Source organism: Crotalus tigris, unplaced genomic scaffold, assembly GCF_016545835.1.
Source record: "Crotalus tigris isolate CLP2741 ecotype Arizona unplaced genomic scaffold, ASM1654583v1 scf7180000017903.3850313, whole genome shotgun sequence".
Taxonomy (NCBI): domain Eukaryota; kingdom Metazoa; phylum Chordata; class Lepidosauria; order Squamata; family Viperidae; genus Crotalus; species Crotalus tigris.
In genome coordinates this window covers 935005-962687 of record NW_024096713.1, presented here as the reverse complement: position 1 = coordinate 962687, position 27683 = coordinate 935005, and the positions used below count along the sequence as shown (strand labels likewise).

General features: G+C 36.7%; 2 protein-coding genes across 10 annotated transcripts in view; one reads left to right on the top strand and one right to left on the bottom strand.

Moving 5' to 3' along the window:
* Positions 1-27683, top strand: part of ASB3 (ankyrin repeat and SOCS box containing 3) — a 79555-nt gene that overhangs the window by 3543 nt on the left and 48329 nt on the right. For 6 of the 9 annotated variants that reach the window (XR_005556831.1, XR_005556832.1, XR_005556833.1 and 3 more), the window contains one exon: positions 23369-23565. Coding sequence is in view for 6 of the 9 variants with exons in the window: in XM_039344315.1 (XP_039200249.1) it covers positions 23369-23565 (197 nt within the window). In the remaining 3 variants the exon portion in view is untranslated. Of the gene's footprint in view, positions 1-18247; positions 18639-23368; positions 23566-27683 lie in introns of those variants that run through there. The other 3 variants (XM_039344318.1, XM_039344319.1, XM_039344316.1) reach the window with 3 other exon arrangements.
* CHAC2 (ChaC glutathione specific gamma-glutamylcyclotransferase 2) lies at positions 1875-18078 on the bottom strand. The gene is made up of 3 exons (XM_039344321.1): positions 17810-18078; positions 8982-9017; positions 1875-4861 (listed from the first exon to the last, which is right to left on the bottom strand). The coding sequence occupies exons 1-3, from the start codon at positions 18032-18034 to the stop codon at positions 4481-4483; spliced, it is 642 nt and encodes a 213-aa protein (XP_039200255.1). The 5' UTR covers positions 18035-18078; the 3' UTR covers positions 1875-4480.

The window sequence follows — 27683 nt, the reverse complement described above, 5'->3', positions numbered from 1 at the left end:
GCCAAAGATTTGAGAACATGAAGCTATCAGGAATCCATTATCCTCCAATGGTGTCATATTTCAGAACTGCAACCTGCCTGGAATACCCAGAGGGCATGGCCAGAGGCATGGTCAAGGTAGGGAAGGCTGAAACCCGACCACCACTGAACAAGACACATACGTTGAAACAGTAAGACTGGGCCAAGGAATATCGGAAGACAGATTTTTCAAAGGTTTTATGAATGAGAGTGATTCTTGACAGACTAGATGGATGGGCCTGTGGCTGGATCAGTAATAGGCACAGAGCTCACTTTGACTCAGATACCAGCAAGGTAGAGGTGGGGTACTGGTATGGGCTGGTATTATTAATGATGAGGTGGACCTTTTCGGGTTGAAGATGGACTCAGAATCAACTCCCAAACCTACAGTACTGCCAGCCTTCCTTACCTTGGCCATATCTCTAAGCACTGAACACCTTGTACTCCTGGGCACTCCAGGTAGCGTGTAGTTCTGGAATATGACAGCACTGGAAGATAACGGATTCCTGGTAGCTTCATGTTTGATCCTTCTCAAATCTTTGGCAGTTAATATGCATCTTTTTTTCTCAACACGTTTCTTGCGACCCTATTCACTATTTGCAACAAAACGTTTGATGGTTCTGTGATCATGCCCCAATATCTTAGCAATTTCAAGAGTGCTGCATCCTTCTGAAAAACTTACAATTTTGACTTGAAAGCCAGTTAAATCTCTTTTTTGGCCCATTTTGCCTGAGGAAAAGAAGCTGTCTAATAAATTATGCACATCTTGATATAGGTTGTTGATCTCCTTAGGCCACACCTCCCACATTACACAAATACACATCACCTGATATGCTTATATCCACTAAGCATTTAAGTTTATATATATTGGAAGTGGAAATTATGCTTGAAAATGACATGGTCAAAATACTTGCTTGCCTAATAATTGTGCACATAATGTACAGAACGTGCCTAGTGCCATACCGGACTGGTGCCATTTTAGAAGTGACTACAATTCTGGAGATCTGCGAATTGTGGCCACTCCCAAAATTGCATCAGTTTCCAAGATGGCACCAAGCCACTTTTATATAGGAAGGCTGCATGATGCATCAGCTACTGTGGGATGGAGCAAGATGGGAAGTAGGCTCATGGAAAACAGTTGGGTGGATGGGAGGAAGATAGGCAAGTAGGGGCAGCTGCAGCATCCCTGATGTTGGTTGTAAGGGTTCCTGAATTGTGATCACGTGAACACAGGGCACTGCAGTGGCCATAAGTTTGGGTGTAGGTCATAAGACCCTTTATTCAGCACCATTGTAATTCTGAATGGTCACTGCATTGTCATAAGTTGAGAGATGCCTATAACTCATTTAAAACAGGTAAGTGAAGGGAATAATGAACCATTTATCTTCTGGTAAAAGAAGCCATGCTGTGATGCTGAAACAGATTCCTAAGAATGGTGCTGGCTATTTAATGTACTTCTCATTTTAAGCTTCAAAGTTACTTCATTTCACCTATAACCTTTTGCACATTTGTACTACAGTATTGCACCTCTAGTGTTGATGGTGGGATCCAAAGATTTTCAGAATGCCCAATGGAATTGTATATTTTTTTTTCAGAGCAGCAATCAATGGATTACAAACTGTTATTAAAATTCCACTTATTTTTTTAAAAAGGACATACAGCATGATTGGGAAATGAAAATCGAACATTTCTTTGGTTATGTAGTACAATTCTCATTCACTAGTTGCTGAGCTCTGCTTAATGTAACTGAATTACAATAAAATAATTCAGATTAAAAATCAGTGATAAAATGTTTATGGTAACTAAGCCCTATTTCTATGTAGATGTTTTATAATGATGTAATAAGAATTAATCATATTTAACCTATACATAATTTATTTTACTGTGATCTGGAAATGCCATTTATGGTTTGTATCAGAATTCCTTTTCATTGTTTAAAATCTTGATTAACTCCTTATTAAAACTATAACCTTCTGATTCAGACTTAGTTTTCACACTTTGTTGGATACAGATGCCTCCAAATACACAAACAACAGCATAACATTTGCAAGTATTTGTTAAACAGGGAGAGAAACACTGTATGGGCTTAAACCATAATTGTTGTATTACTAATGCAAAATCATACAAGTTTCATTATGAAAATTACAGAAACATACAACCAGTTTATGATTTTGTTGAAAGTTTAAAGAAAAGAACTGAAATTATGAGATGTACATGCATAGTTGGGACGGAAAGGTTAATGTTATCAAGTTAACGTAGCAGATAACCATTTCAGTGGAAGCTGAGAAAGTTTAGAAGTCCTGGCAATTTACTGTGCAACTTACCCTTGAACTCTTAAGTACAGAATTCTGAAAAAAGAGGTACATTTAGCTAAATCGATCAATTTTATTTATGGCCAGGAGGCCTAAAAGCAACTTACAAACATAATCTAAATTTGATAATGGATAAAACAGTTTAGTAAGTAAAATATTTAAATTTAGATTATGTTTGTAAGTTACTTATGGGCCTTCTGGATGCAAATACAATTGACTGATTTGATTTAAACTAAATCAACAGCTTATGCTTAACTGGTGTAAATTTTAATTTGGACTCTCAAATAAATACTTGACGTGGTTTCAAAAATATTGTGACAGATGGCCTAGGTATATGTAATACAATCTTCAATAAACAACTAGTTCAAAGCATTATGGGAGAGAGATGCACAATTATTAGAATTTTTAAAGAGTGTTTATAGGTTAGCTATAGCCATCAAAGAGGCATTCCATAGTGTTCTCTTTTGAAATCCTTAGCTATAGGAGGAAACATAATAACATTTTTGTTGGAGATTGGAAATAGACTGCAGCTCATATATTTTCCTTTGTTTAGTGACAAGTTTATCATTGCAAGGGTTATTTCAGTGAAAAATTCTAGCAAGCATTTCCAAATTCTTGTTAGTAGAAAATATAATTAATTATAATAAGTTATCCAGGTACAACTAGAACTATGCTAATTAATGATAATAACTAGGCTTGCAAATTGGTAGCATAAATTTTCGTTCAGAATCTTTCCTATGCAAGTTATGTGCCAATATTTCCTGAAGAAGTTTGACTTACAAGGGAGTTTATTCCTTATTTAGATGCTTGCCAGATCTTTGTCAGTCCTTAAAGAAACAACAATCCTTCTGTTTGATTCCGTTTGAAAGCAAAAAGGAATTACTATCCAAAATTTGCTCTTGTATTACAAATGGTGATTCTGTGCTTTTCAAATGGACTGAGCTGCATAATCCATATACTTCCAAATTTTTCCAACTAGATCTTACAAAGAAAACTGCAGTCTTCAATAATGAAGCTTTACAAATGCATAGAAATTTATAAAAACTCAGGATTGTCACTAAAAACAAAGATTGAAGAAGAAATGTTCTTGCACCTCAATGTGTTATTGTGTGTTCTTAACTACTAGAAGCAAGAAATTGTGAAACTATAACATTAGGTATTGGTGACCACATCATTTTGGCAAAGTAAAGGTTGAACAAAGGGTTATTGTGAATTTTAATTTAAGGAGTTCTAGTTATTGGGATAAAGATAGATTTGACTATCTCTGAAAATTGCCTATAATGATTATAGATAGGAGTTTTGTTACATACTTATTACTCTAGATTCAAGTTGTTTCCCTGATTAGTTATTTTCCAAAAAATGAGAGAAAGCCTTGTACCAGTGTACATCATCTCTGAAGATATTGAAACCATGAATGCAAAGTGTAGTTTCCTTTCATTTGTAACTATTGATCCTCTTATTACTAAGTAAATTGTTATATATAAATTATTGAATTTGGGCAAGTTAAACTAAATGATAAATAATATATAATAAGCAATACGTTTCAAACAGGTGTACATATAATCCAGGCCCTTCGTAGATATAGAATTAGAATTTAGAATGTAATCCTACACATATTTACTTTTTACCATGTTGAACTTAATCCTAAACAAGTGCACAAAGGATTTCTCTCTCAGTGCTGTAATCCACAAATCCTATTGGGAACATTTTTAAAGGAATATACTGACATGTCAATACACATCACTCAATCCTATGCATTTCTTTCTTTGTTGAAAGGGACTTCCTTTTGTGCATAGGACTGCATCCATACTTAAATGAAGAATCTAGTTCAAAACTTTTTTTTAGAGGAAAACAAAATCTAATACTGTAACTTAAAGTTAAAAAAGCTTCCCTTCAACTTAAATCAGGCCTACGTTATTCAAATTTGAGAAATGAACAGAAAAGCATTCTTAAAACTTCATGGAAATTCAAAGTTCCTTCTTAAATTTTTTTAAATATTTTAAAAATCTCTACTGCTCAAGGACAGTGATGCCTCAATGAAATATGGAAACTAATTTTTAAAAATTTTGATGGATAATTTCCAAATTATATAAACAATATAAACAGAATAAACTTATTCTGATAGTGAAGAAACTCTTTGCAAAGCGACTGTTATACAGGTTTGTTTTGCTCTTCTTCCAATAGTTTCTTTACCAGTTTCTCTAAAGCAAAAACATGTTCATCCACGTCTTCTGGTACAAGATCCCTGAGGGAATTGCAAAGTTCGAATAGGTATTCTGTATTCATTCCACTAGGACCAACTGCATTAAAAATCTGTTCGGCAATTTCTTCTAGGGGTGCGGGTCCGAGGTAGTTAGGGTTTTCACAGGTTCCAATATATAATAGCACATTAAAAGGTTCCACTGCAGGATCTTTGGGATAGAAGTCAACAGTTGTAGTCCTATATCCACCCTTCTCTCGAAAATCAAGATAGGCTTTTACTTCAACTTCTTGTCCTATTGGCAGTTTGTATGCAACACCCCATACACAGCCCTGTAGAAGAATACAACCAAAAAGATAAAACATACAAAGATCAGACTCTATCAAAGAGTTAGAGGTCACTCTTCCAAACCTTTATTGTCAGTAATGCATGCACATTAATGAAAGACTGGAAACCAGGATTTAATGATAGAATTGCAAATTCTCACTTCTTCTCTGCCTCTCTTCCCATCTCCAGGGTTTTATTATGGTTAAGAACTCTTTTTCTACTCTGACACCTCTGGGCAGGTACTTCATCTACAAGTGCTGTTAATTTAGCAAGATACGTTGATAGAGATAAGCTAAAAATATTGATAATTTCTAGATGTTCTGCACTATTAGTTGTACATTAGTAACTCAGGATGACTAGAGGGTATTGATTTGAAATAACTAGTTTGCAATGATTGGAGTTTGTTTTGTAATACAAATGCTGGGGAAAGAGAAAAAAACCAAGCTAAACTATTCTTTGCTTATAGAGGAAGCTGTCTGCTAACATAATAGGATCTAACTGCACAGCAGTATGAAAAAACTTACCAGAAAAGTACAGAAGAATTCACAGTGACAGACACTGTGTTGCATTGTGCTGATCTTGTCAAGTACAAAAGGTTGAAATCTGTAGCTGCCATTACTCTGATCTAAATTCGGCAGCATTACAGGACAATTGGTGGTGTTTAAACCTCCTTGTTTTCATGACATTTGTATTTATTCTCAAGAAATATAAATACTGAGGGATTATCACTGATGCTACTTAGAAAATTTATGCACAGTTGAGGCTTTAGGGCTAAATCCAGTCATCATATCCCTCCAAAATTTGCCCCCAATTGCAATTTTTAAGGTATTGAGTTAACACCTTAAAAATTGCAATTGGAGGCAAATTTTGGAGGGATATGACGACTGGATTTAGCCCTGAAGCCTCAACTGTGCATAAATTTTCTAAGTAGCATCAGTGATAATAGAATAATAGAAACTGTTCAGTGCATCATAAATAAATTGTACATATTATATTATAATTTACATCAGAGGTCCCCAACCTTTTGGGCACCAGGGACTGGTTCTGTGGAGAGAGGTTTTTCCGTGGACCGGAGAGTGCATGTTTTTGTGTGCCACCTACATCCCACGAATGGGGCTTTGCTTGTTTGTGCAGACGAGTAGCTGGCATGCTGTGGCCTGGTACTGGTCTACGGACCGGGGGTTGGAGTCCCCTGATTTACATTATATCACAATTAAACTATGGCCCAATGGTTTTTTTGTCTTAGCCACTACTTAATCTTGGCTTCACTTAATTTATTTTACAGGATCCCATCTAGCACACCATGTAGAAGTCAAGAGTGGTCCTTAATGTGAACACTTCTAATGTAAGAGAAATAAAGATGATATAGAATAAGTAATATGAACTGAGTTATTTTATTTTTTACTTTTTAGAACATTTCAAATGTATTTTAATAATATCACAATAATTCTGTAACACCTTGTAAATTTTTACCTTTGCTCTTCAGATGTGAGAACACAAAGTTGAAAATTTAATTCACGTGTGAATTTGTAGCTGATTTGAAGATGGAAGTGAGATTTTCATGGTTCATATTTTTAATTTCTGATCCTAGGCAAATTTACTTTAAATAAATAGGTTTAGTGGTACCTATCTGTAAAACTGATTTAAGCCTCAATGTTGGAGTATTTAAACGCAGGTCATAGAAAGGGAGTAGTTATTTATTTTCATTGTACTATAAACAAAACATTACCTTCCAAAAAGGTTTAAAATATAAACCCTGTAATCAGAATTAGGAGTTTTCAGCAACATGTTAAAATACAATGCTAATCATAGATTATGTGAAGGTAAAAATATATATATCAAGGAAATCGTTCCAAGTACAAGATAAATTTACAGTGCAAAAAATATACTGAGGAGCACATCAGAACTGTGAGTTTGAATTTTTTTTTTTTGGTAGAAATATAATGGATTGTGCTCTATAGAACCAGCATTTCAGAGTGTAGAAAATCTTATTTTTTATTTTTTGCTATAATTTATTGACATTTTATTTCATAATATATTTAAAATAAAGTTGTATTTATATGGACAGGACAATAATTTCTTTGCTATTCAAAAATCATAAATAGCTGCTTTACCATTCAACTGGATATTACTATTTGCTCCCTATGGTAGAGTCCAAAACAAATATTAACATATGTACAGCAGCAAGAAAATGTCACTGAGAAGAAGACTTTGGTACAGGATGTGTCTATGAGCATTATCTGACAGCATATTTTGCAGGCTGCCATGTGTCTCATCAATGCTTTCTTCAATCATGGAGGCATATGATCCAAGTGGAACTAAATATCATGGGGACTATATACTGTATATTTTCTTTTGATTTTTTCATATCTACTCTATGAAACTAATAGTAAGCTCATATGAAAAATAAATTATCTTTTATACCAGCATCTCATTACATGTAGTGCTTGCTTAACAACTATTTGTTCAGCAACTGTTTGAACTTAGAACTTAGCACTGAATGAATGGTACTTATGGCTCTTCCTTGAAGTTATAGCTGTTACAACATCCCTGGGTTAAAATTTGGATGCTTGGCAGCTTGGCGGCATTTATGACCACATTGTGCATTTCAGTTCCCCCACCTATCTTTCTACTTTTTGGCTACTCTGTATTCCATTGCCTAACTATATAATTTATTACAGGGACTAGATTTATCCATGTACTAAACCATTATGTAGATTTTGATGTTGTATGAACTTATTCAAAGCAATAAATATTTTGGTAAAAATAGAATTATTATTATAGTAGGTTGTACAGTCAATTAGATATTTAAACTGGATTTTGCATTTTTATCCACTTTTCAAGTCATCATTATTTGTGTGTGTAATCTACAGTTAGATTCACAGTCTAAGACCACTGGAATCTTAATAATTCAAGTCCTAACCAAGTATTATTAAGGTAGCATCTAGGACAGTGGTGGCGAATCTATGGCACGGGTGCCAGAGGCAGCACTCAGAGCCTTCTCTGTGGGCATGCGCACCGTCGCCCCAGTCCTAGGCCTTCAGCTGGGTTTTATAAAACCTTTTTGCTTTAGGCCTCCGCCACCATGTGCAAAAAAAAAAAAAAGGTTCAATCAGTCAATTTCAACTTCTCGCGGGAAAAAAAAGATCTTGCAAAGTTGGAATTGATTGATTGAACTTTTTAGCCCCATCCAGTCTGCCATTACCACCGCAGCCACGCCCACCCAATTGGCCATGCCCACCCAATTGGCAACACTCAGCCAATAGGCCACACCCACCCGGCACTCGACGATGCATAAGTGGGTTTTGGGTTGCAGTTTAGGCACTCAGTCTCTAAAAGGTTCGCCATCACTGATCTAGGATGTTCTAAGCAGGATGGGCTTTTGTAAAATTAAGGTGCTCAGATTTGATAATTTTAATATTTCCAGCCATTAAGGGAGTCTTTTAGGTATTGCTCTGAGGGCTTTAATCACAACTGGTTTAATAATGGACTTCTTTTTCAATACACATTCAACTTGGATTTCCATAAATGTTCAACTTTGAATTATTATTAAGGTTCATTTCACAGTCAGCTAGATTGTTTATATTGGATTTGGTACTGTTCTCCACCCATTGAGTCCTTCCCAAGAATCTGGTATAGGCGATTGTTTGTTTATATTTCATATTTCTTCACTGCCCATCTTCCTTGAGCAGAGAGGGAGATGTTATTTGAAAGTGTTAAAGATATTACTGCGGGATGTAAGCTATTCCAAATAAAGCTGCCTTTTGCAATTGACTAATGGGGATTTTGTCAATGCCAATGTTATTCAAGTAGTGCTCCAGATGTTTTGGGATTGCACCCAAGCATCCAATTTGAACTATCTTTGTTTTCTTTTGCCACAGTTACTCTATTTGCAGGTTTTTGCATTTTGTAATTTTCTCCAGTTCTTTCACAGTAGTTATAAAGCTATGCATATTTATTTTGTATATTTACATTGTGTCTATGAATTTATATCCCAATTAATGTCTGTAAGATTGCAGTTTAAAATTCTAGTTTTCTCTCTATATCAGAGTTAAGAAGGCAGCTTCATACTACTACTCAGGGCAAAACATATTTATAGACTACGTAAAAATGCAACTACTGTACCTCAGGATCTTCAATAAGTGTCACAACTCTTCCAGGCTAAAATTTAAAAACAAAACATACAAAAATTCAGTAAAAACTTTATCAGAGCCGATAAAACAAAAAGCCAAATCACAGAATCATTAAATAAATGAAATATAATTTTAAAGTATTTGTCTTCTGTCATAGTGATGGTATTATTTGTTGGCTGAGGAGCTTATATTTGTTAAGAATGCAGATTGTAACATTAATCCATTTTTAATCATTTATGTACAAGTGTTTCATGTGCTTTTAGACTGGTTTAATCAAAATAATTCAACTCAGTAGTAATAACAATAAGTAGTGGCTGTATGCATCTCAAGCACATTTATCATTGGTTCCTCAACCCTTGAATGCCTATTAAATATTTTCACAGATTTTAAAATAAAAAAATGCTCATCTTATTTTAGATGACAGCTGCTTCTGTAGAAGGGGAGCTCTAGGAGAGAATGCTTGCTTTCGAGTCCCTTCTATAGATTTTGGGATGTGTGAATATTCTAAGTGTGTTATATCTATTTGCTTTGCAGAGACAGATTTTACTTGCAGCTCCCAAACAGAAATGATTTCATAGATACCAAGGTCTCTTTATCATTAACTCTTATTGTAACTGTAATAATTAATTATTAATAACTATTACAGAACCATGAATTGCATCCAGAAATAAACTGGCAACCATTGTAGCTTCTATAATATAGATGTTGTATGATAATGAGCCAGTTGTCCTAGTAGTTAAGGTATCTGCTAAAAACCAGGAGCTCTCTGACTTCTAGTCCCATTTTAGGCATGAAAGGTAGCTGAGTGATTTTGGGCCAGCCACCCTCTCTCAGCCCAAAACCCACCTCACCTCTCAGCCCAAAACCCACCCTCTTTCAGCCCAAAACCCACCTCAGGTAAAATAGGTGGATGAAGGAGTATTAGGTATATTCGCTTCCTTAAGTTATTTATAAAAATAATACAACCTGGACATAACTAACTAAAGTTTTTTATTCACAAATTGTCCCCAGACAACTCACTCGCTAGACTCTCTAATCTATGAGTTTTTTTTTTAAAAAAAGAGATGAAGATGATGATGATGGTAAAAGCAGGAAGTTGGCATGCTACGAAGCACAAGCCTCTAGAATCAAGTAGTCTTTGAGTTGCACATATACCTTACTGGGAAATGAAGCTGGGCTTCTGATAAATGAGTATTGTGAGATTGACTATGCATACAGTACTATGGCAACTATATTCTGAATCTACCACCCCTATGTTTTCAAAATTTTAAATTTGCCCCTAGTCCCCTACTAGGTTTGCCTCCTGTTATATACTTTAATCAGTAAAGTCATATGGGTGATGAGAATTGCATGGAGGCTGTTGAGGTCTGGATGGGGAGCAACAGGCTAAATCTAAATCCTGGCGAGACAGAGTGGCTCTGGGTTAGGGACTCTGGTTCTTGAAGAATTGCCATCGTTGGTTGTGGATGTGGTTGTACTGCCCCATAGCGATCCAGTGCTTAAAGTGGGGTTTCTTCTGGACTTGTGACTTTTGCTTAAGGAGCCAGTGGAGTCTTTGCACAACTATGACCAACATGCCCTTCTAATAGTCACCCATCTGGATTGATGTAATGCGCTTTACATAGTACAGTATCCAGGAGCTTCAGCTGGTTCAGAATGCATGGCCTGAACAGTTTTATGCAAGCCTAAGTTCTGCATGTGTCATTTCTCTTGTGAGAGTTGTACTGGCTGCCAATATGCTTCCAGATACAATTCAAGGTGCTGGTTATCACCTTTAAAGCCCTACAAGGCTTGGTCTTTTTGAAGGACCGCCTCTCCCCGATTACATCCACCTAGCCTACCAGGCAGAAGGCAGAATATGTTATGGGTCCCATCAGTTAGGGATGTACATCTCTGGGACCATGAAAAAGAGTCTTCTCAATGGTGGCCACCTCTCTAAGGAATATCATTCCTGCTGAGGTATGGTTGGCCCTCTATCTTGTTGCTTTTCCAAAAGGCAACAGGCCTGGGAACTCCAAATGAACCAGGATAGAATTCAAAAGTGCTACAAGTTTAGTTCATACTACCTATATACAAAAATCTGATCTATTAACGGTCAAGGTCACATAAGAGTTAACAGACTTCAAGGTCTCTTATGGGGGTATAAACATTCCAAAATTATGTGTTTGACCCCACCTTCAACCTCAGCTGATCATCATCTACAGGAGCCAATCAAGTGGTTAATTTGATTGTGTTGCTAATGCCATGGGGGGAGGGGCTTATGTTGTATTTTTATGTTTGTGGTTTTTAATGTTGAGAGCCTCTTGGAGTCACCTAGATGTGAGTTTGGTGGCCATGTAAATTTGTTTAATAAATCTGAAAAATGAGATTTGGCCTTAGAAATGTATTTATGTGTGCACTCAAAAGAATGACCATATTTGTACAGGTATAAGAATGAAATGTCCTCTCCACCACAAACAGGATCTTTGTGCCCAGTTGTCTAACTCTGTTAAGCTAAGGCAATCTGGTATCTAATAGCTAGGAAATTGGTACTGAGAGACAGAAACTTTATATTGGTCATTGACTAAAAAAAACATTCTATAAAACAAAGCAAAATTATCCCTTAACATCAATAACTGTTGGCAACCATTTATAGACAAAGTTCAAACATACTGTAGGAAAAATTTGCTATATTTAAAGAAATAAATTTAATTATTTAATATAATAATATAATATATAATAATATAATATAAATAAAAATCTTATGGAGTGCATTGGAAATTTACATACAAATGGGTAATCAATTGGTCATGAATTTTTGTGTAGAACTGACAATACAAAAGAACATGGGCTGTGATTTCTATAGCACCTAAGTCACAGGGGCAATGTCTGGTTTCATATGGGGTTTTCCTATAGTTCCCTTAAAAACAACTATGGGAAAATTGGCATTGTGTTATCTTAGTTAAAAACTTATTTAAAGGCCTAAACTAAGGTGCTACCTCTCAGTCTGAGTTTATCTCAACAATATTGGAATCTATTCAAGTTGATTTGTGATTATTATTTCTCTGAACTCTTTTAAAAAGACAGAATCATTTACAATGTAGACATTAACTGATAACTAAATTAAGTCACTTTTTCATTAAATGTTCAGAAATACATAGGTACTATTTTATCCTATCATGAAAATGTTTAGATGATTAATCTGAATGTTGTACATAATTTTCTGATTTCTGTAATATATTCCATTATCTACCTTAGTACTATTTTTTTTCAGAAAAACCTTAATTTTTATAGCTTTCTTTGGCGTACAGATAAAAAGAAAAATGCAAAAATATATTCCTTAAAACACTTTTTTGTAGATTTACTGTGGATGTTCTAATCTTATGCTGAAATATTATAAGAAGCATTTACTTTTAAATAAATTTTCAAAATTTATTGTAAGGATTTCAGACATGAGATGTGAATTTGCATAAAAACCAAACAACATTATTTGAAAGGTGTAAGCTCTAATGAATATTAATGTTGCATATTGTCTAATCCCAGAAGAATGCCAATTATTTTTAAGTATTGGCTCATTTATGTTGAAGTCAGTCAGTATTTCTGATGACTGACAAATCTGCTGCATATACAGCAGTAAATAACATAGCCTTGCCTTGTCAATGCCATTCTCCTAGATTGCTGGATGTTTCTGAACTCCATTGTTTCCTCTGCTCCACAAATACTATTTAGAATTTTATAAGCTCTATAATCCTTGTATAGCGAGAGGCACGCTGGGTTCCAAAGTACTGTAAAATTTAATATTTTTGTCCAAATATTTTTATTCTTTATGAAATAGAAAATAGGAAAGGCTTTACTTGTTTTAATCTTAATTCATAGGTATTGTTATTAATCTATGGCAGACAATGCTTTCTGAAAAGCATTTCCGAATAATAACTAGACCATAGCTTATTCTCAGTCCTTTATTCAGGCTACAAATTCAAAATACGTCTTTCTGAGAAATCCCTGAAAGTTGGAGACGTATACATCAGTGGGCTTTAGTAGGCAATGAGCAGCATATTGTTATAATTAAATAGGCACCTTCACTAATAACTAAAATCCTTCATTCTGAGAAAATTAGTGATTGTGGTTCCAAAAAAATCTTTTTTATGCTTAAACAGAAATGATTAAATACTTGCATAAAAACATTTAAAAATTTGACCAAATATATTTAAAAATCCCCCAAATATTAACAAAAAATCTAGATCAACACAGCCAATTTTCTTATGATACCAATTTAGAAGAGTGAAATACAATGCATCCTGGCGATGCTTGAAATCAGCTATTTAAAATTCTGTTTAACCACAAGAAGCAGGTTGTTAGTCCATGCTGCTTGCTTACTTTGGTTTAACTCCACAGAATTTTGGTTCAAACTAAAAGGCCATTGAACAATCTAATTCCTATGGGTAGCATATAAAATTGAATAGTAACATCCTTCTGTTGATATAACACAGTAGTTTGATTGAGATACATACTTCCATGTTTCTGGATTGTTATAGGACAGATAGGGGTGAAAATTACTGGTTTGCATACAATTCCATGCAAATCATATGCAGACCCTTCAGAATTATTTATCCCTGGTGGTTTGTAGAAAGTACCTATACCACACATTACTCATATGCTATACAGACCTATTTATTTTAAACATTTATACAATCTCTTATTTTATTCATCATAATGGTGGGCAGTTTACAAATACACATACACACACACAAAAAGCACCTCAAAACCAGCATAAAATCTTGCAGTGGCACTAAAATAATACATTACTTATATCTACCAACAACTTTATTAGGTTCCAGCCAGATGCTATCCCAACTTATTGGAAAACCCAAATCTTCAAGGCTTTTCAGAAAACCAGGCAGGTAGGAGTATGCTGGATCTCTGAGAGAAGGTTGTTCCAAAGGGCAGGGCTACTAACAAAAAGGCAGATTACCTAGATCCGGCTAGATGGCAACATTTAAGGGAAGGAACTTGGAGCAAGCCACTCGTATCTGATCTGGTGGAGAACGCAAATAATCTCAAGTGGTCCCACAAATAATTTGGCCCCATGCCATTCAGGGCTTTAAAGGAGACAAGACTCTTGAATTGCAGCCAAAAAGAAAATGGAAGATAATGTAGCTTGCATACCATCAGTGTACCATGGGCAAACTATGGGATGCCCAAAACTTCACATGCCACTGCATTCTGGATCAATTTTGTCTTAAGGGTTCTATTTCAATGTAATGTTCAGATGCAGCCACTATGAAATGCTATCTCTATTAAAAATTGAAGGAATAAAATAGCAAATAAAACCAATAAAAAAACAGAGTGAAAGAATGCATACTGGACAACACATTATACTACAACAGTAAGTTTGTAAACATTTCAGAACTATCCATAATCCTGCTGTACTATGAGCTGCAATTTAAACTCTAAGATCTATTAGATTTGATTCAACAAAATATTTTCTGTGCTTTTTAACCAATCCTGCACCTTGATTTGCAAGTAGTTTGGCCCTTTTCCCTTTACATAACAGCTTCATTTCATTGATGGTTTGAAGTTGCCTTAGATGAACCCCTTGTTTTAGATGACACATATTTTCAATTAGGCTAACTGTTGTAAATACCCAGCAATTTTCTATTTCTAGAATTTATTGTCCTTCCTAATTTGAATTGCCCAGGGTCATAAGGCTGCAAAATACCCCAATCCATGAAAAATCTTATCACTATGCTTACGATAGTTACTTTTACTTGAATTCCATATTTCATTTGCTTCAAAAATAACATTTCTTATTAATATCCAAAGTTCTATTTTTATCTTAGTCTGTCCACTGAACCATGTTCTAGTAGCCTGCTGGATTATCTTTGGCAAATTTGAAACTTGTGGCATTGTGTTTTTGGGAAACCAGTGGTTTCCTCCTTGATAACCTTTCATTCAGATCATTCTTCTTTGGTGTCTTATGGTAGAGTCATGAACACTGGCATCAGTGCATTGTTTAGTGCAAGAACGGCCTGTAGATGCTTTGCTGTTCTCTGGACTCTGTGATCTCCCAGAATATTGTAAGCTTTGCTCTTGGGAAATTTTGTGTTGGATAACCAGACCTGGGAGTAACACTCGTGTTGCATTTTCTCCATTTGTACACTATCTGCCTGACTGTGAATTGATGGAAGCCATTCTAGTCTCATGAATACCAACAACACTTTTTCTTAGGGCTACAAAATTGAGCATGTTTACACAAACTTGGAATGTGAGCAGCATTCTCATGACGACAGTCAATGTTTGTGTTTTATTAATAGGCTTACAGGAGCTCTGAGGACACTGTAAGTCAAAGTGTTACAGGATTATGGATAGCTCCAAAAGATTCACATACTTTCTCTTCTCTTTTTTTCCTTCCCAGCAGGCATCCTCTTAAAAGTGCAGGGTCCTGGCCCAAGGACATCTAATCAGTTTTAAGGTGGAACTAGAACTCACAGTCTCCTGATTTCTAGCCTGGAGCCTTATCTACTAGACCAAACTGCTTCTTACACTTTTCTTCATTTTATTCTGTCCAAAAAAGATATTAAAGGATGTTCATTTAATCAGAATTCTTTTATTAAATCTGGTATAAGGATAAAGAAGTAAAGAAATGGAAAATTAACAACTATAGCATTTTCTTACAATTCTTTCATATGATCAGAAGTTAACATCGTTTCAAACAGCAATCATAAATCAGAATGGGTGCAGAAATGGTGATATTTCTAATGTACCATTGAATTCATTGAAGCTTATTTCTAGATAAGGATGCAATGGTTACAAACTAGGATGTTCATAGTAAACGAACTTAGGCTCATCATATTATTGATACATTTATATAGAAAGAGAAATGGAGACTGAAGCAGTATAAATGTTGTAGAGACAAAATTATTATCTTGTCAATTGATCATGCAATAACATTATTTAAATTAATTGGCTACCCAACTCCAACTAATTTTTCATTAGTTTTAATATTGGTCATATATTCATTTTAAATGAAATGTAGTCAAAATTATCAGTTGTTTAGTAAGCTCTATAGATAAATGCAGTAAAAAAAACCTGAACAGCATCAGTTTCATAGCAACCAATATCTGATGTCCAAAACTTAAGTAGTTTAAGATCTCTCAACTGAAATTTGGAAAAAAGTAATACTTATTCAGTCAAAAGGACATTCACTGAGAGAATAAAGTGCAAACCCACATGCTACCCTGGTAATTTTAGAAGAATTGTGCTCTGCCAGTTCTGTGATAGTATCATTTCAGAAGATTGTAAATTTTTTCCTGAAATATACAGAATCCCTCTACATACAGGAATAATTTACACAGCACAGTATGCTAGAAATCCAAGATTTCAGAAGGTTTTAAAATACTGGATGCACAGCTCTTGTTAATCTAAGATTTCAGAAGGTTTTAAAATACTGGATGCACAGCTCTTGTTAATCCAAGATTTCAGAAGGTTTTAAAATACTGGATGCACAGCTCTTGTTATGTTCTTGTTTTGCAATCAAAATCCACATGTAGTAAGTAGAAGTTGGTCTTTTTAAATATTTGAAACAACTTCTTTCATCTTACATTCTTTTATTTAGTACGAAATCACATTTGGTTTAATGTAACCTATTCAGAGAAAACATGGAGGATTGAGGTGTGAATCTGTAAAGTTATTTGTAATATGTGACATAAGTTTATTTCTTTTACAAAATAGTCTGATTTTCCCCCAAATTATATTGAAGAATAAAATGGACGCAGCCATTAAAAGATTGGTTGATGGCAAATGCCTTAAGACAGTTTTAAAGCGGGACAATACTTTTCTTGACCTTTAACAATATGCGTTGCTCAGGAAATGATCACACCTGTTCACACTGAACAATATGCTAAGTAATAACTATGATTAAACTATACATGCTAAGCCAAAACTAAACAAATCCTGTTACCTCTTAATATGTTGTGTGAATCAACCCATTATTTAAAGCCATAATGTGATTTTTTTGTTTTGGTATAACATGTTGGAATACAGCCAGTATTAGCCATGGGTTTGGATTTAAACATGATAGGTTTAAAGGTCAGTAATTTTATTTTTAGCAGAAAATCAAATCTTGCCATTGAAGTTCCCTTCATAATGTGCTCTGAAGGAATCTGAGCAAATATAAATAAATTTATAGAAGATGACCCAAACACTGAAGTGCAATGAAATAAAAGAAAAACTAGCTTGGGAACTTTGTCTTCTTCCTTGTTGCCTGCAAGATACACTGTCCCCCAAGGGGACAGTTGTTTCCAAACAGGAAAAAACAAAACAATTGTACCCAAGTTGCATTGCTAACTATATTAGTATTCGAGGTTTGTCTGTGTATAGATAAAATAGATAAGTAAAAAGCATAGAGAGTGGGAGACAAAGACACCTTTCTATTATTCTAACAATAATAGCGCTGGGCTGTGCGTGTGAAAAGTGCACCTGGGTTCTGGAATCGCTCCACCCGTAGTAAACTGGCACTCGGCTTATTTTGCTCCAAACGTGGGAGATCTGTCTCGACGGTTATGCACACAAACATCAATCCGACCAGTGGGCACGCAGGCAGTTGCCAAGCTCCTCTGCAACAGGATGGCTGGCGGGTCAGCTCTTGTCAGTCGCACAGGTTCACCTCCCCAAACCTTTTCCTTCTCTGGCCCAGTTCGATTCCAGCCCAGCTCCCACCTGGGAGATAACAAAATTTTCCCACTAACTAAAAGAGTCCTGGCATCTCTCAGTGCTCTACTGGCATCGACCAGGTTACAAGATAGCCCCGCTTCTCCGCTCTGTCTGCCTACCGCAGCTCACCTTGCCCGGCACGCCACGGTGATCCGTGCTGCCTTGCCAGAACCTCCTGCTGTAGCCCGTGATGTATCCTACCATCTTGTCCTCGTAAGGAAAATCCACCTTCCAGATGAGAGAGCCATATCCGAACACCCACATGTTTCTAGCCCCGTCACTCTTTGCTTCGCTGACTGGGGAAGAGGGAGGGGACGGGCAACAGCGGCCCTGGGGGCTGCTAAGGCTTTGCATATTCTCTCCAGCCTTTGTTGAGCAGGCAGAGAACACAGCAGAGCGCAAGGCCCGCGCTCAAAAGAGCCCCAACCTCCGAGCGGGCTCCGCTTCCACTTAACCACGTGTCCCTCCACTGACTGTCTCGCCGGCAGAACTGGGGAGTCAGAGGCACTCCTGCTTTTTGCCGTAGTAGACCGAGCTCAAACTACAGCTCCCGGCATCCTTTTCTGAGCCAGGAAAAGAAAGGCTGGGTGTCAACGGCTGCTCCTCCTCGGCAAAGCATCTGGTGTTCTTTGGGAGAGTCGCTCAGAGTCCCAAGCGCTGAGCGATTGCCCCTCCTTTCCTAGAAAGAAAGCCTCGCTTGGCCCGGCAAAGATCTCGGGTGAGAAGATCTCGGGCAAGGAAGGGAGCGGGACTGTGACCGATTCCATTGATCTGCTGGTTCCGGCCCTTTCTTTCGCAAGGGCAGGAAGGAGAAGAGGCCGCCTCTCCTGGGAGGCCGGTTGGCTATTTAGTCCTGCTCGGCGAGGGGCAGGGCGGATTGGCGACGGCTGTTTGGCGCGGCCTTATTTACAGACGCTTCCGCCATCTTACGGAATATCCCGCGCCGGCGGCCGGGTAGGTGAGCCAGCCGAGGGAACCCTCTTCACCGCTTTCCCTTCAGGCTGCCCCGGCAGCCGAGAGGGAAGAGGAACCCTCGTGGTGATGCGGCGTTGCGCCAGCTTCCCCCTTTGAGGTTCTTGAGTCAGGCAGAGGGTTTTCAAACTCGGGAAGTGAGGATCCGGGTATTGCAGCCCGCTGAGTCGCAAAGGAGGCGTCCTCCCTCTTGCTTACTTTGCTACACGAATTTAACCTGTAACTTTATGCGATACTTGAGTATATGCTGTGCTGTGAATCCAATTAGGGCAATATCCTAATTCGTATTTAGTTAATTATTGCATTTTTATCCCCTCTTCTGGGAATTTAGAATGCCTGTTGTGGGGATCGCCGTTCATGTATCCATAACAACCTCTGAGGAAGGTCAATTTGAGTGTGATCAGCCCCAACTGAGCCGCCTTCTGGTCTCCTCAGCCCAAAAGATAATCAGTATTCTTACCTTAGCCATGCATTCATACATTGCACTAGTCATGAATCAAACTACAGTTGTGTTCGTAGTACACTGAATTATAAACTATATAATTTATTATGTAGTCATGTACTATATTGGATAGTATATTGCACCCATGTACTGAGCCATAATGATTTTGATATTGGGTGAACTCATTCAAAGCATTAAACTTATGGTTTAATTATTATATGGAAGAGATTTTGCATTTCTTTGTGATAAATTTAAAAAGGGTAGCCTCCTAAGTTTATAAAAAAAATTCCAGAAAGCCTTCTATCTTTCTTCTAGTTGCATAAGTTTATTTATAGTGCGTGAGTGACCTGTGAAAAGGGCCAGTTACCTCTGTTGATGCTGCACAGCTGAAGTTCGACTCCTCTTGAATCTAAATGGTTTTGTTACGGTAGATAGAGGTCATGAAAATTCTTCACAGTAGGCCTTTTTATGAAAATTGTCTTTTTGCAATGAAGTGGCAAAATATCTCCGTTTTGCTGATTGGATTTTCACTGTAGATGCAAATGTGAGCATTTACTAGTGGTTGGACTCAAAATGGGTCTTCCTCCATGAGCTCTTTGGTAAACCAAGGAGTAGTATTGGATCTGTGAGAAGAGAGAGGTCACTCTAGTGTAATTTGGTCAAGTTCCTTAGCTTCCCCTTTATTCTAGTGCAGGGGTGTCAAACTTGCGATGTATGGCTACTTTTTTTCCAGTGCTGGCAATGGAATGGGTGCGGTTTTGGCATGACGCATCCAGCCTGTGGGCTGGCTTTTTGACACCCCTGTTCTAGTGGATGATCAGTCTTAATTGCCCATCAGATTCTTGGAAAACTGCCCAGGTGCTTTCTGAAAAACTATTGGATTCATTAGGCACAAGGGGTTGACTGATCTGATAGATCACCCCTGTGAAGGGAGGTTGCACAGCAAAACTCCTAAATGATCGAAGAGTGATCTGCCCATGACCAGGCTTCTACTTTGGGATCACATTATGTCTGCCTTGAGATGAAAAACTATCCTAGTGTGAGATCTCTTAATGCTGGGTACCTAAGGTCAATGATTGTCATAAATTACTGGGTTGCTCCAGGCCTTTCACTAGATTGAAGTTCTTTAGTGCTACCAACTTGGGAAAATCTACTGCCCCCACAATGAATATCTATGACAGAGGTGTCACTGTGAAGGGAGAGACTCCATAGTTTGACATGATTGACACAAAGGCCTTTCTCTGATCAATGAAGCACTGCCTTTTTCTTTGGCTGTCTTAATTTTGCTGTATGCATTGGGAATAATGTCTCTTGTTCCTCAGCATTTTCTAAAGACAGCTTCAACATCCAGCATCTCACTTGCCATACAGTGCTCTTATCTTCCTTAGATGATTGTAAGAGTATTTTGCTAATAGGTGAAATTAAGGATATTGTACAATAGTTTGTACATTTTGTTAACTTTCCCTTTTTATATTAGAATGTAGACTGACCTCTTCCAATCTTTTGACCACTGTGTTCTCTAGTTTATGGTTTGGTTGGAACCTTTATTGATTTCTCTTCTATTGCTTGCCATATTTCTCCGGATATTCTGTCAATTCTTACAGCCTTCTAACTTGGTAAAGACTAGAGTTCTGATATGACTTCATCTTCTGGAACTAGAGATTCCTGAAAGTTAGAAATATTTTCTCAGGTACCTTAGCTGTTGACATCCCTACTGTGCAGAATTTCAATATACTCCCTCCATCTCTGTTTACTCTTCCATTGTCCATTGGTGTACAAATATGAGATTGGAACCTTTGGTGCTCAGAGATTGTTTGGAAGATTGTTCTTGTTTTTCCATGTTTGTTTCCGTCTTTTATCTCTTTACAGATGGCATACTGTTTCTTGTCTTTTCTAAGAGCTTTCTGATTTTTTCAGTATCTTCCTGATTGTTTGTTTTTCTTGGTTTTAGCTTTTCTCTTCTTGGCAGTTTTCACCATTTGTTCTGGCATCAAATTTGCTTTCTCTTTTCTCTTGATCTTTGGCAGTCTCTTTTTGCATTCATCCTTAGCAACTACTTTGATTTCATTCCACTATTCCTATCATTCAGGTTCAAGACTTCAGTATGATTCCTGATGTTCTTGAACATGGTGGGAGTATGCTCACAATTAAATTGTGAAACTAGTTAGCATTTGTTCTGCGATGGCTTGACTTGGAATTTGCATATGGACAGTTTATGATCTGTTCATGGTCATCCCCGGGCTATGTCTTTGGTGTTATCTTTAAGCACTTCCATCTTTTTGTACTAATAAATAGTCAATTTGATTGCTGTGTAATCAATTGATGTCTGTGGTGAATTGTTGGACAGACAAATAGGAATTTTGATTGGTTAGAGATGAAGATGTTAGTAATGAAGAAATAATTTTATTGGGATAAACTGATGCCATTCTCCTGCTTCATTTCTGTTTCTTAAGCCTCTCTACCTCTCAGAACCAAGAAAGACAGGTAGAATTACTTCTAAGCTGTTTCCTTTACTGTTCTTCACCTATAGATAGAAATCTTGCCAAACTAAAGCAACTACTAGTATCATTAAAGATTTACTCTGGCAATTTCTAAGGAGAATGCATCTTAACCCTCTTTCTCCTCTTGGTCCTCTGGAATGCAGTCCTGCACTCCTGAGAATCCAGAGTACATCCCACCACATTGTTACAGGTAACCCTTGATTTATGACCATTCTTTTAATGTCAGCTTAAAGTTTTGACTGCTCTAAAAAGGAATGTACAATCTAGCTGCAATATTACAAACGATCACCCCCTATGGTCAAAGAAAAGTAAAGGTTTCCCTTGTCCAATTGTGTTCAACTCAAGGCGGGGTGCTCATCTCTGTTAATTAGCTGAGGGAGCCAGCATTGTCCGAATACATTTATGTGGCCAGGTGGCCAGCATGACTATATGCTGAGGTACACAGAACGCTGTTATCTTCCCATGATTGCAGTTCAGAGGTTTGCATTTAGGAGGGTTTCAGTGTCCTGTAGTCACATGATCATAATATGTGACTTTCCCAGCTGGCTTCCAACAAGCAGAATTAATGGGGAAGCCGGCAGGCAAAATTGTAAATCATGATCATGTGATATCTCATTTAATGATTACATTATTCATTAATGGCAAAAAATTTGTAAAATTAGGTGCAGTTATATAATGCCATTAAGTTAGTCACTTAATGACCATGCCACTTAATGACAAATTTTCCAGTGCCAATTGTGGTCCTAAGGATTACCTGTATATTTTCCTCCTTATAGTTTTCAACTTTTTCATTCCAATCTCCAATCACTAGCAGTACATCTTGCTTACTTTATCAGTTTCTGATTGAACTTGACCATCATACTTGATGAAACCTCTTCTTATTAGAGCATTAATTTCAAAAATGATAATTTTAAAGGCTAGACTGTGAACTCTAATTCATATTATGCAGTTACTGATTGCATTGTACCCAGGTACTATTTTTTCTTTATCCTTCCTGACTAGGAAAGCAGTGTTCCTTTTTTATTTTTCATGTTCAGAATACTGCAGTAGCAAACAGTGTGATCTTACTGAATGTTCCCCACAACAGTCCATTTCAGTTAACTTAAAATGTCAGCATGTAGTTGTTTCACTTAATCTTTCACTGTGTTGAACATGCTCATGCTTCATATGTTGCATTTCCCACTATAATTCTGTTTTTGCATCTTTGCATTTTCTTTTTCTATTTGGCACCATTAATGACTAGATGTCCTGAAGAATTTAATCAATGACATGAACCCTATGGAAAATCCTTAGCTCTTTCTCAATAGCATGTTGAGTGCCATCTGACCTGAGAGGCCCAGCACCTGGCTCTATATTGTCTGTCACCATAACTATCACCCAAACTACCCAAGTAGTTTTCTAGTAAAATACAGGAGTGGTTTACCATTGTCTTCTCTCATACAATATGAAATGATGCCTTTACTCTTGTTACTAAAATGATTGTTTTCTTCCAGTGTTTTCCTATATTGCTCCTGTCTGATACATGTGTCTGCTTGTTTTAGCTGGGATGCTCTTCATGCCTTAGTGATCCTGCTCTATGTATATACTCTGGGCATGGCCTTCTGTTCTTAATACTTTCTGAAAATGAATTTATTGTACAGATTCCTATTAGATATATTTATGTAGATTTATATTCCAAAGAGGATAACTTTTGTTGAAATTATACACTTTTGTATTTTTTCTATTAATTTCATGGGCTATTTCTCTTCATTTTCTCCTACCTCAATTAATTAGGATGGATTTTACAGAAGCCTATTCTGATAGATGTTCGGCTGTTGGGCTTGCAGCCAGAGAAGGCAATATTAAACTTTTGAAGAAACTAATCAACAAGGGATACAGCATTGATGTTTCTGATAACAGAGGTTGGATGGCTATTCATGAAGCTGCATTTCAAAACACAAATGAATGTCTAAAGCTTTTAATTCAAGCAGGTAAGAAGAAATGTATCAGCAGTAGAAATGTATCAGCAAACTTATATGCTTTGTGTTTTAGAGTAGTGGGAATTTTCAGAGGCTCCAATTTTTTCAGGAGTTTAGTTTCTTTAAACGGGGTAGATATTTCAGAAGTTACAGAAAGCATAAGATCTGACGGTTATACCGCACTCTCAGTAGCTTGAGCTACTGATACTCAAGGAGTAAAAGGTCAAAATTTGGCTTCATGATTTTTTACTATCCCAAGTACCAAGCAAAACAGGTGCATTAGGATTCCAGCATTGCTTTAAGACATTTAATATAAATTCCTTCAAAATATGACGAAATATTTTCCTGTCTCCCTCTAGTGTCATCATTGCTACTATGACTCTTGAAGGCTGAAATAATGTGTGATTTCTGTGATTGCCTTCCCCTGATTTTAAAGGAGATTACTGCCACCTATTTGCAAATATATATAATATGAGGATAAAATTAAGACTCACAGTATTAATTCTCCAATTGACTCCAATTTCCTGTCAGATATCTAACTCATGAAAAGCAGACTAATCATACCTACCATTTGTCTGTGAGTACTATTGGAAGGCATCACCATATCTTTTTTTATTGAAGTTTTATTAATAATATAAAATTAAAAACACATTGGACATAGATATGACGTCACTAGTTCCATACATCTTCCATCACTTTACAGTAACATTAGTACTCATATAGACATATAGTTCTTCTTTTAAATATACATTTGTCTATAATCTATATTTTATTCTAACACTAAACATTTTTCTTGGCTGCTCTCTTGTTATCTATCCAACCATAAAATTGTTCCCAGATTTTATAGTACTTAGTTTCACTTTTATCCTTGAGTTCCAATGTGAGTCTATCCATTTCTGCACAACTGAGGATTTTCAATAATATTTCCTGTTCGGTTGGAATATCTTTCTCTTTCCATTTTTGAGTGAAGGCTATTCGTGCCGCCGTTATTATATGCAGTAATAAATAATTTATATCTTTCTTGTATTTTCTTTCTATAATTCCCAGTAGGAAAAATTCTGGTTTGGCCTCTATATCTATTAGCAGGATTTCTTCCAGCCATTTCTTTAATAAATTCCACAATTTTTGTGCCTGTGTGCATTTCCACCACATATGATAGTAATTCCCAACGGTCTCTCCACACTTCCAACATATCGGGGATTTCCCCTTATTCATTCGTGCTAATCTTGTGGGAGGGAGGTGCCACCTATAAAACATCTTATATAGGTTCTCCTTATAGGAGGTTCCCAAGGTAATTTTTAGGTTTTTTTTCCCCATAAACTTTGCCAATTATCCAAATCAATATTGTGCCCAAAATATTTACTCCAAATTATCATCATTTCTTTCACCTGTTCCTCAATCATATCTTGTTCTAATAGATATCGATATAATTTACTTATGGTCTTGCCTACCCATTAAAGATAACTGTAGTTTTCCCCATTTTTCCAAATCAGACCTGATTTACACCATTAATTTATCATAATTGTCTTCTTTGAGTGTAATGCATCTCGCTGTAAATTAGATTCCCAAATATCTTATTTTTTTCGTGATCTGCATATTTATCTTTCCCTCCAATTCTTTTTTTTTTTTTTTTTTTTGCTCTTCAGTCATATTTTTAACTATCATTTTTGTTTTATCCCTATTTATTTTCAGGCCTGCTACTTCCCCATAGTCCTCCAGCACTTCCATCAGCCTGAGACCAGATTGTACAGGCTCTTCAATAATAAATACAAGGTCGTCCGCAAATGCCTGAACCTTAAAACTTTCTTTTTTTTTACTTTTAAACCTTTGACTTGTTTATCTTCTCAAATTTTTCTAATTAAAGCCTCTAATGATAAAATAAAAAGCAGTGGAGATAACGGACAGCCTTGCCTTGTGCCTTTCTGGATTAAAAAGTTCTTTGTTGTTTCCCCATTTATCACCACTCTAGCCTCTTGTCTAGAGTAGATTGTTTAGAACATCTTTATAAATTTCCCCCCCAAATCCATATATTTTAATTGTTCTAGTATGAAGTCCCATTTGACCTTGTCAAATGCTTTTTGTGCATCAATGAATATTAACACCATCTGTTTCTCATTATGGACTTCATAATATTCTGTCTTATCCAAAATAATCCTAATGTTATTCCTTATATGTCGTCCGGGAAGAAAACCATTTTGATCAGTATGAATAAAATTTTCTAAAATTTTCTTTAATCTATCTGCTATAATTGTCATAAATATTTTATAATCTGAGTTTAGTAGAGATATCGGCCTATAATTTTTAATATAGGTCAAATCAGAATTTTCTTTGGGAATCAATGTGATTGTTCCTTCTTTCCATGATTCGGGTATCTTAGCTTCATTCAGTACATCATTATATACCTCTAATAACAGTGGGCTTAGTAATTCCTGATGATTTTTATAGATTTCTGAAGGTAGACCATCTGGGCCTGGTGTTTTGTTACTTTTTTTGTTTTTTAATTGCCTCAGATATCTGCCCTACTGTTATCTCATTATTTAATAAATTTTTATCTTCCTCCGAGATTCTGGGCATATCTGTTTTTTGAAGGTATTGCACCATCTTGCCTTCTTCTACTTTCTCCTTATCCTCATAAAGGCTTTTAAAAAAACTCATACACTACCTTCCTCTTTCCCTCATTTTGGTAGATTAACTCTCCTTCATTATATAATTTGCTAATCTGGTTCTTTTCTTTCCGTTTCCTTAATCTATAAGCCAGCCATCTTCCTGGCTTATTTGCATTTTCGAAAAAAAAATTGTTTAATGCTTTTAATTTGTGGCATCACCATATCTTACCATCTCCTGACTCATTTTTGCTAAGTGTTAAGCTGCCGTTTATAGCATTCCAGGTGAGAGCTATACTTACTGAAACTTCCAAGTGAAAAATCAATGAGTTAGAGGGCTTCCTGTGAGGTCATCTTGACAGCACCCCAAACTTATAACAATGAACAAATCAAGGAAGGACAGTTTCTCTGTTCTTCAGTCAACTATATTTTTCAGGATAACGGTTTTAAAATCTGTTAAAAAATCTGTCCAGCATTTTTTTTTAAAGATTGTACCTATGTGTACAGTATGTGTACACACACACACACAAATAAACACATATTTCCTTCCTTCCTTCCTTCCTTCCTTCCTTCCTTCCTTCCTTCCTTCCTTCCTTCCTTCCTTCCTTCCTGTTACTTTTTAACTCCTGGCAACTGCCCGGACTACTGGTCCCTGCAGTTTTCTTGGCTCGGATTTTCAGAAGTGGTTTATCACTGTCTTTGTGCCTAAGAGACTAAAACTCACCATCTTTGGTTTTTCTTGCCTGATGCCTTAATTGCTATAGCAAATTGGCCCTAGCTTTGATAACAGAACTGAATCAGGGGTGTCATTTCCCTAAGAGAAATGACTAGCAATGATCCTTTGAATCCTCAGAATGGGGGGGGGGGGGGAGAGAGAGAGAGAGAGAGAGAGAGAGAGAGAGAGAGAGAGACTGCTTTCTCCTGCTTCTTGCTGAGACTTAGCAAAGGCAGGAGCTCCGCCCAATAAGCTTGTCAGCTTGTCTGAGAACAGTGTGTGGCCACTCTTGTTTTTTACACACACACACACACACACACACACACACACACACACAGAGAGAGAGAGAGAGAGAGAGAGAGAGAGAGAGAGAGGGAGGGGGGAGGGAGGGGGGGAGGGAGGTTGGTTGGTAAAATGAGGACCCAGATTGTTGGGGGCAATATGCTGACTCTGTAAACTGCTCAGAGAGTGCTGTGAAATATTTCATCTTTAATTATCAAATATAGAAACTCCCAATTCTGCCTTCTTTGGATTCTGCCATAAGAGGGAGAGAAGGGGGAGAACAAAGGGGCTTTATGGCCCTCACTTCCTTCAGTAGACTTCAAAGAGCTGAATGCTGAATGTGTGTTTATTGTAACCTATTGTAACCTCAAGCGTTAACACCAGAGAACATTAGCATTAACAAAGAAGAGTATTTGCCTTTCATGTAGTTATCTGAAGTCTCCATCCAGACGGAAGAAAGAAGAAACGGGGTGGAATTGTGATACTTGAAACTATCACTGGGAAGGGGGGTTGATTGGGTGGGACTACTG

Coding starts and splice junctions, on each gene's coding strand:
- CHAC2 (XM_039344321.1), bottom strand. CDS start 18,034: ATGCAAAGCCTTAGCAGCCCCCAGGGCCGCTGTTGCCCGTCCCCTCCC. Junction 9,018..17,809: donor ACCGTGGCGTGCCGGGCAAG/GTGAGCTGCGGT, acceptor TTTAAATTTTAG/CCTGGAAGAGTTGTGACACT. Junction 4,862..8,981: donor CACTTATTGAAGATCCTGAG/GTACAGTAGTTG, acceptor ATTCTTCTACAG/GGCTGTGTATGGGGTGTTGC.